The sequence below is a fragment of the Opisthocomus hoazin genome, chromosome 11, assembly GCF_030867145.1.
Source record: "Opisthocomus hoazin isolate bOpiHoa1 chromosome 11, bOpiHoa1.hap1, whole genome shotgun sequence".
NCBI lineage: Eukaryota > Metazoa > Chordata > Aves > Opisthocomiformes > Opisthocomidae > Opisthocomus > Opisthocomus hoazin.
In genome coordinates this window covers 19,709,186-19,717,918 of record NC_134424.1, presented here as the reverse complement: position 1 = coordinate 19,717,918, position 8,733 = coordinate 19,709,186, and the positions used below count along the sequence as shown (strand labels likewise).

At 70.8% G+C, this 8,733-nt stretch overlaps 1 protein-coding gene across 1 annotated transcript; it reads right to left on the bottom strand.

Moving 5' to 3' along the window:
* Positions 1–313: 313 nt before the first annotated feature.
* On the bottom strand, positions 314–4,346 carry CAMKV (CaM kinase like vesicle associated). Its single transcript, XM_075432878.1, has 10 exons — positions 4,238–4,346; positions 2,904–3,035; positions 2,750–2,824; positions 2,536–2,674; positions 2,332–2,452; positions 1,787–1,862; positions 1,578–1,714; positions 1,413–1,491; positions 1,252–1,339; positions 314–1,110 (listed from the first exon to the last, which is right to left on the bottom strand). Exons 1-10 carry the CDS (start codon positions 4,330–4,332, stop codon positions 910–912), a joined length of 1,143 nt encoding a protein of 380 aa, XP_075288993.1. The 5' UTR covers positions 4,333–4,346; the 3' UTR covers positions 314–909.
* Positions 4,347–8,733: the final 4,387 nt, after the last annotated feature.

The window sequence follows — 8,733 nt, the reverse complement described above, 5'->3', positions numbered from 1 at the left end:
GCCCGATTCAAACCCGGCCGCGCGCCCGCCGGTTCCGGCGCGGCCCGGAAGTCGCCTCAAGAGGCGAGCGCGGGCCCCGCGCCTCCGCTCCGGGGGCGGGGCCTGAGCGGGGGGACGTGTCCCGGGGCGGGGGCGGGGCCTGAGCGGGGGGCGTGTCCCGGGGCGGGGCCCAGCCCTCCCCCCCCTCCGCGTCTCCCCGTGTACCCTGAAGCCTAACGATGGCGGGCGCGGCGCGTCCAGCCCGCCCGTGTGCCGCCGGTACCCGGGGCCGCACAGAGAGCCAGGGCGGGCGGCGCCGGTGCTGTCTCAGTTTGTCCTCAGCGGGGTCTTTATTTGCCAGAGATACAGCGCGGGGGGGGGGGGGGGCGCCGGCGGCAGCCGCAGGCAGAGCCGGCCCTGCAGGCATGCAGCTGCGGGGGGGGGGGCGACACACATGGGGGGGCCGTTTGGGATCCTGCGGACACGACGCGGGGAGGGGGGGGCGTGCTCCCGAAGCCCCCGCAACGCGCTCCCCCCCCCACCCCCCCGGCGGGGCACCCCGGGTCGGGGAGGGGGTGCCGGGCGCCCCGCGCGGCCCCACGCGCCATCCCGCACATGCACGCGTGTCCCCCCGCGACACCCCCCCCTCCGCGGGGCGTGCGGGCGTCGGGGGGCTGCCCCGTATCTCTGGGCATCCCCGGGGGAGACGGCGGCGGGGGACAGACTGAGAGAGCCGGGGATTGGGGGGGGGGGGGGACACACGGCCGGACAGACCGACGGCAAAGCCACCGAGGGGGGAGGGGGCTCCATGCAGGGCTCTGCCCCGCGGCCGGCTCTCCGCCGGGGCACGTAGAAAAGGGGGGGGGAGGCGGGGGGGGCACCATGCCGGGGGCTATGTACAGACTGGGGGGGGGGGGGGTCTGCCGCCGCTCAGCCGGTCTGCTCGCCGGGCGTCTGGTCGGGGGCGGCGGCGGTGGCCCCCTCCCCGTTACACGTGGCGGGGGCGGGGGGCTGCGCGGCGGGGGCCGCACTGTCCGTGGCGGGGGCCGGGGCCGGGGCCGGGGCCGGGGCCGGCTCGGTCTGCTCGGGGGCCCGCAGGCGTTTCATGAGCGTGGTCACTCGCACGGCTTTCTGCGGGGGGGGACAGGCTGGGGGTCGTGGGGGGGTCTCCCCTGCCCCCGAGCCGCCCCTCCCCGAGGCGTCGGGTCCCCCACCGGGGATGCCCGTGGGGGGGTGGGAGGGGAAACTGAGGCACGGGGCACCCCCACCCACCTTCCACTTGGCCCGGGCGAAGTTCTTCTCGATCTGGGCACAGACGCCGTCCTTGATGTTCTTGTCGGAGGCGGCGTTGCCAGAGATCCTGGGGAGACAGGGAGGGGTGAGCGGACCCCCCGGCCCCCCCCGCCCCCCCACTCTCCCCCGCTGTCTCTCACCACTCGTGGGAGATGGCCTCCTCCGCCGTGATCCGCTGGTCCTGCTCCACCTCCATCAGGCGCGTCACAAGCTCCTTGGCTGGGGGGCACAAAGGGGTCAGTCCCCAGGGGGGGGACAGGACACAACGTGGGACCCCATGTGTCGTCCCCCAGCGCGGGGCTCACCCGCCTGCGAGATGTCATCCCAGTATGGCGGGTCGAACTCGTAGTCCCCGGCCAGGATTTTGCGGAAGAGATTCTTGTCGTGGTTCTCGTAGTCATCCTCGTCTGCCTCCTCGTAGAAAGGGGGGTTCCCGGAGAGGCTGGGGGAGAGGGTGGGGAGCTCAGCCTGGTCCACGGCCCCTGGTGTCCCCCAGCCCTTGCCCCGCACTCACAGGATGTACATGATGACGCCAATGGCCCAGCAGTCCACCGGCCGCCCGTACCGCTGCCGCCCCACCACCTCTGGAGCTGCAAGGGACAGGAGAGCGGCCCTGCCCCGGGGTCCCCAAACCCCCCTGCCCTCGCCCCTGGGGTGATGGGGAGCCGGAGGAACCCAGCGGGAGCACCCGGCATCAGCCCCGGGGTGATGGGGAGCAGTAAGGACCCAGCTGGAGCATCCAGAATCAGCCCTGGGGTGACGGGAGTGGGAGGGACCCACCAGGAGCACCCGGGATCAGTCCTGGAGGTGATGGGGAGGGACCCACCGGGAGCACTGAGGATCAGCCCCAGGGTGATGGTGAGGGGGAGGGACCCACCAGGAGCACCCAGGATCAGCCCCGGGGTGATGGGAGCAGGAGAAACCCACCAGGAGCACCCAGGGTCAGCAGAAGGGACCCGATGGAAATCCCCAGGAGCGGTCCACAGGGTGGCGGGGAGCATCAGAGACCTGCTGGGACCCCGGCAGTGTGGCCCCCCCGGGAAGGGGGCTCTCACCCACCCAGGTACTCGGGGGTGCCACAGGGCTCCTTGATGAGCCCGTTCTCCAGCTTGGCCAGGTGGAAGTCGCTGATGACGATCTTGGAGTTCTTCAGGCGGTTATAGTACACCAGGTTCTCCAGCTGCTGGTGCAAGGGCCGTGAGCGCCGGGGCGGGAGGCACGCCAGCACACATGGGTGCTCCCACCCCCGCCCCTGCGGCCCACCTTGAGGTTCCTGTGGACGATCTTGAGCGAGTGCAGGTAGGCGACGGCCTCCAGCACCTGCCGGATGACGTTGCTGGTGTCCCTCTCTGAGTAGTAGCCCTGGTCCAAGATCCAGTCGAAGACCTCCCGACCGGTGGCCCTGCCAGACCAGGCTGCCAAGACCCACCACAGCGCGGGGACCCCCAGCCAGACCCCCCGCGCCCCTCAAACTTACAGCTCCAGGAAGATGAAATACTCCTTGCGGGTGATGTAGACGTCCACCAGCTGCAGGATGTTGGGGTGCTTCACCCTACGGAGAGACGGGGGCACGGGTGAGGGTCCCTGCTTTGCCTGGCGGCACGGGAGCCCCCTCCGGCCCCGGCACTCACATTTTGAGGATGATGATCTCGTTTTTGGCCGCCTTCCGCACTTTCCGCCCGTCCCGCTTCAGAAACTTCTTGCAGGTGTACAGCTTCCCCGTCGTCTTCTCCTTGGCCCGGAAGATTTCGCAGAACTCCTCCCTGGAAGGGCACCCGCAGCCATCACCCTCCCTGGGGACCGCCAAGCTCGGGGCACTTGGGTGGTCCCTGGGGCCCACCAGCATCCCCCCATCCCAGCAGCGAGGGGAGATGCCGTGGGGCTGGAAGGAAGCTGTCGCTAAAAATCTCTCCGGAGCAGAAGAGGAAAAAAAAAATAACAGCAGTGAAAGGAATCTATGCGGAATAAGCAAATTGATAGGGAAGGGGGAAAATTTGCTGATTTAAAAGCCCCCTCCCCGCAGCAGCTGGCGTGGGACCCCCTGCGAAGCTGCCCGTGCCGAGGGGGAACGGCAGAACACCCCGACATCAACGTGAGCACGGCGGTCGGGAGGAAAGCAGGGGAGCCGTGCCGGTTGCCGGGGGATGCTGCAGTATTTCTGTTCTATTATTAATGGTGCTCGAGCCCATCGGCCGGGCCGGAGCGGCGGGGGAGCCCACGGCGGGCATTCGGCATCGCCCCGGCAAAGCCTGCGGCTTTCCAAACCCCCGACCGCGCCGAAATCCTCGCGGCCGCTGCCCCGGGAGCAGGGAACTGGGACCCACGGGCTCTGGGGCAGGCTGCTGGGAGGATGGAGCAAAGCTCTGACAGCACCCAAAAAGGTCCCCGCCGCCGCTCAGCGTCACCCTGCCGGGCGCGGCCCATGGACAAGCGGTCCCGGTGTTTCGGAGGCCAACGGAAAAATTTCTGGGGTCAAACCACTCTCCATGGGTCCGAGGGCTTCGTTTTGTGGGGTGCTTCCTAACGGGCCCCCCAGCACGGCAGTAAAAGTCGGGGGGAAGCAGCAGCGCTCCGCTCCCCCCCCCAGATGACACCCACCCTCTCCCTTGCCGGAGCAGAGCCCTCCTGCTTCCCGGTGTGCTTGGGGGAGCCGGGATGGTGTGGGATTGCTGCAGTCCCCGCGGATCCTGGCGGGGAGGAGGGAGGGAGACGGGGAGCTGCCCAGCTGCGGCCGGCAGCCGCGGGGAAACCTTGCTGCCCTCCTCGGAGCCAGCGGTGAACACCCCCCGCGAGCGAGAGGGATTAATGAAGCGACAGCCACCCCAAAAATGCACTTTGCCCGTCGCAGCCGGGGACCGGCACCCTGAAAAGCCCCCGCGGGCAGCGTCGTGCTGCCCCTCAGCCCGGGGCACGCAGGCGGTTGGGGTCCCCAGGGCACCCCGGCGCCGGGGAGCGACCAACTCACGTTTTGATGACCTGGCCCAGGTCATATCTGTCGGTCACCTCGGACGGCTGGTTATAATCCTTCTTGTCTCCCAGCGTCACGCAGCCAAACGGCATCGCAGGGCCCGGTGCTGGCAGGGCAGGGAGAGGTGGTGAGCAGCCCAGCACCGACAGCCCCCCCTGGAGCCGCACCAGCCCCCCCCTCCACTTGAGCCACACTAATTAACGTAAAACCTGACGAAGCGTGGTGGCTGCTCATGCTCCCCGGCTGCCGCAAGCTGCCACGTGCCCATCCCCGTGGCGTCCGGCCGCTCTACCTGGGCTCAGGCCACCGGCACGGCCGCGAGCCAGCCCCTCCAGCCCCCGTTTGCGGATCGTTAATGATTTATTAAGTCGCCAGGGCTAACGCAGAACCCAGAGCACACACTGGGGAGGCAAGTGGAGGCGAAGGGGCCCTTTCCCATTTCTCAGCCCGGTTTTGCCCCTCACGGTGACATTTCTGTCGCCAGGGCTTCCCCAGGCAGAGCAGCGTCGCACACCCTCACACGCGCAGCGAGTTGCACCAGCCTCAGCTCTCTACCAGCCCCGACGGCCCCTTCGCAGCTCCGGGCAGGTGGGCACCGCGGTTCGGTGGTGCCAGCCCTCCCGCCACCGGCCCCGGCACGCGACGGCTCCTCCGGCCCTTTAGGAAGGACGTTTTGCCCCTCGCTTTCCTGCCAGGAACCCTTCGAAACCAGACCCTGCTCGGAAGCTTCCCAGCAAAAAAACTGGTCCCGTAAACTGTTTTTCTTCCCCTTCCCACCCCATCACCGGGAGGAAGTTTCAGCTGATGTTATTTTCTGATGGCTCTGAAGGAGACGGGGCTCCTTGGCCCCCCCCAGCCCTCTTGGATGGGCCCGAGCAGGACCCCACGACGGGATGCTGGCACGACGCTGGCGGCACCCATCGCCCGCTGCTAAAGCTCCCGAAACACCACGCTGCGACGTGCCGGCCTCGCCGCGCCGCGCCGGCAGCACCCGGAGCCCGGCAGCGAGGGCCGCGGGCAGGATGGCAGCGCGGGATGCGGGAGCCGGCATCGCGGGTACCCAAGCGCCGAGCCTGTTGCTATGGCAATGGGAGCTGGAGATGCGGAAAGCGGCACATCCTTCGGAGGGGGCAGGGACGGGCAGCACCCGGCAGCACCCGACCCACCCGCGGGTGCGCGGCCCCGTCCCTGCCGCACAGGCCCCGGGGGGAAGGTGGTCCTGCCCACGGCAGCCAGGCCACACACCTGAGCACTCCCTGGGGTGACTGACCACGAATTTGGGGGGGGACGTGGGTGTGGGGAGCGGGGGGATGCTCCTGCCCGCCTCCGTCCCTCGGGGCCGACCTGCCCCCGTGCCTGCCCGAGTGATGCCCGCAGGATGGGTGCTCCCAGCTCGCACGACACCCAGGCACCCTCCTGCCGGGAAAGCCCATGCCAGGCAAGAGCACCCTTCCCCGTCCCGCTCAGGGTGCGCCCGCTCCCAAAAGAGAAGCGGAGCACCCATGGGACACCCTTCCCCGTGCTGCAGACCGGGTGAGAGGCTTTCCAGCCCACGCTCGGCTCGTCCCAGCAGCCGCCCCAGCAAACGTGCCCTGCCCGGCACCTCCACGTCCCCGTGCCACGCGACGCGGGCTCTGCCGTGCCACCGTGCCTGGCCGAAGGGGACGAGGGCTGTGCGGGCAGGCGCTGGCATGGCGGGGGGCTTGGTGCTGCGGGTCGGCAGGGCAGGGCTGGCCTGTGGGCAGGCTGCCGGTGCCGGGATGCCGGGATCAGCCGGGAAAGGGGACCCGGGCGGGATGATCTATCGGGGTTTTATTGCTGTCTCCACGAGCGCTTGGCTAATCTGCGCTCATAAAATTAGTTCCCGTTGGTTTAGCAGGGACCCATCCTGCTGGGGCTGAGCGTGGGCACCCTCCCCTGCCCCGGGCCGTCTCGGGGGGCCTCAGCGCAGCCGGGGTACCCCACAAGGGAGGCTGGCACCCAGCTCCACATCGGGCCAGCACCTGCGCCCCACAGGTGAGGGCACCCCAGCCGCAGCAGGGGCACCCAGGCGAGGGGTGGGAGAAGGGGTGAGCGCTCCCTCCCTGGGGTGCTGGGGGGGGGAGCTGGGCGCTGCGCTGGCACCCGCACGCAGCCAGCCCCCCCCGTTCCCCCCCAAAGCATCTAATTCGGGAGCAGAAGCAACAGCGGGTGTAAGACAATAGCGGGGAAGTGGGTGGCCGGGTGCGGACGGCACGGAGGGATGACGCAGCCGTGCAGCCCTCGCCAGCGGGTCCCCCCAAACCCCCCGAGCCCCGGCTCTGCCCCATGGCGTGTGGTGCCACCGGCCTGCGCCCCGTCTCCAGCCCTGCTTCCACTTGCAGCTGCCCTGGCCATGTCCGCGGAGGGGACCCTGCCACCATCCCGCCCCCCACGTCCCGGGAGAAGGATGTGCCCCCCGGCCGGGCCGGGGCAGAGCAGGGCTGGGGGAGCCCCAGGGCCGGAGCCCCCCTGCCCCCAGCCCCGGGGGGTGCGGAGCCGCAGCCCGGGCCGCGCACCGCAGGGGAGGTCTGAGCCGGGGCCGGCTCGGAGCGATGCGGCAGCGGCTGCGGGAGAGGGGGGCAGCGGGCCAGCGCCGGAGGGGATGCTCGGCGGCGGGGGCGCGGGGCCCCGGCAGCACCCACCATCCCCCCCAACCCCCCCCCCCCGCCGGCTCTCCGGGCTCCGCGCTGGGCGCGGGGGCGGCCCCGGGGGGCAGAGCCGGGCTCCGGCACCGCGCCCGTCTGGGCTGGGGGTCTGCGGGGCGCCGGCGGGGCGGGCAGCGCGCGGCCGTCGGGGCGGACACGGAGCGGCACGGCCGAAGCGGGGTGTCCCGGGCCGCCGGGGCGGGGAGAGCGGGGGGCAGCCCCAGGCCGACGAGCGCCAAATGCCAGCAACCCCCCCGCCCCGGGCCCTGCCCGGCTCGGCTCGGCTCGGGGCTGTCCCGGCGCGGCGCTCACCTGCACGCCTCTCCGACAGCAACGGGGGCCGGGCGCCCCTCCCGCCGAGCCGCGCCGAGCCGAGCCGAGCCGGGCCGGGCCGGGCCGGGCCGAGCTGCTCTGAGCAGAGCCGAGCCGGGCCGAGCCGGGCCGAGCCGAGCCAGGCTGAACCGAGCCGTCGGTCCGTCGCGGCGCGGCTCCGCGCGCCCGGCGCGGCAAGTTGGGGGGGGGCGGGACCGTCGGCGCCCCGCCCCCCTCCCGGCGCGGCCCCGCCCCTCCCCTGACGTCAGCGCCGAACTTCGCGCCCCGCCCGTGGGGCGCGGGAGAGGGACCCGCGGGGACGGGGTCGCTGCCTCGCCTCGGGGGACCGGGGCACCCCGCGGGCATCTCCCCAGGCACCGCCTGTCCCCCCCGGGCCCCCCGGCCGGGGCAGCCCCGGTGCCGCAGCAGGCCTCGCTGGGCCGGCGGGGACCCGCGCCGGGAGCCGAGCGCCGGGCTGTGCCATGGCCACCAGGCCTGGGTGGGATGGGATGGGGTGAGATAGCATGGGACGGGATGGATGGATGGGATGGGGTGGGATGGGATGGATGGGGTGGGATGGATGGATGGATGGGATGGGACGGGATGGGGTGAGATAGCATGGGCCGAGATGGATGGATGGGATGGGGTAGGATGGGATGGATGGGGTGAGATAGCATGGGACGGGATGGATGGATGGGACGGGGTGGGATGGGATGGATGGGGTGGGACGGGAATGATGGATGGGATGGGGTGGAATGGGATGGGATGGGGTGGGATGGGACGGGATGGGATGGGATGGAATGGATGGGGTGGGATAGTATGGGACGGGATGGATGGGGTGGGGTAGAATAGGGTAGGATGGGATAGACAGGATGGATAGGATGGATGGGATAGGACACGTTAGATGGGATGGGTGGGATGGGACAGGATGGATAGGAAGGGACCGGAGCAGGTTATTAGCGGTGCTGAGCGTGGGCTCGGTACCTGTCCCCTGAGGGCACCAACAGGTGCCACGGAAAGGCAGGTGGGCACACAGTCCTGCCTCCACGCCGTCATCCTGCAGGAACAGGCAGCTTCCCTCGTCCTCCTGCCCCGGCAGTGGGGCCAAGGTCCTGCTCACTCCCCCGCACACAGGGGCTGTCTGTGCCCCATGGCCCAGCCCAAGGGGCAAGAAATCGGCCACCTGGTACCCTTAACTCAGCCCACAGCCCAGGGCACCCAGCCCGGCCCCGGGGTGCCGCGGGCCCCCAGCCCCTTCCCCAGCCCCCGGAGCACCTTGCTCCTCACGCAACGTGGCCGCGTGTGCTGAGCCTCCCAAATGGCTGCGTGCCGCATGCTGGCATTTGTGGCCCATATGGTGCCGCTTCCGAGCTGCGTCCTCCCTCCCGTCCCCTCCCACCCCTGCACCCACCAAACGCCAGCTCCCCAAAACTAGCCGGCCCGTGCCGTAGTCAGCTGCCGTGGGGACGTGGCCGTCCTCTCCCAGCACCCACAGCCTCCTGGACCCACAGGCCC

What these genes read in the sequence shown, in the direction of transcription:
- CAMKV (XM_075432878.1), bottom strand. Translation starts at nt 4,332, where the DNA reads ATGCCGTTTGGCTGCGTGACGCTGGGAGACAAGAAGGATTATAACCAG. An exon ending in TGGCACCCCCGAGTACCTGG is followed by an intron (nt 1,863 to 2,331) that starts GTGGGTGAGAGC and finishes TGTCCCTTGCAG; the next exon opens with CTCCAGAGGTGGTGGGGCGG. An exon ending in GGATGACATCTCGCAGGCGG is followed by an intron (nt 1,492 to 1,577) that starts GTGAGCCCCGCG and finishes TGTGCCCCCCAG; the next exon opens with CCAAGGAGCTTGTGACGCGC.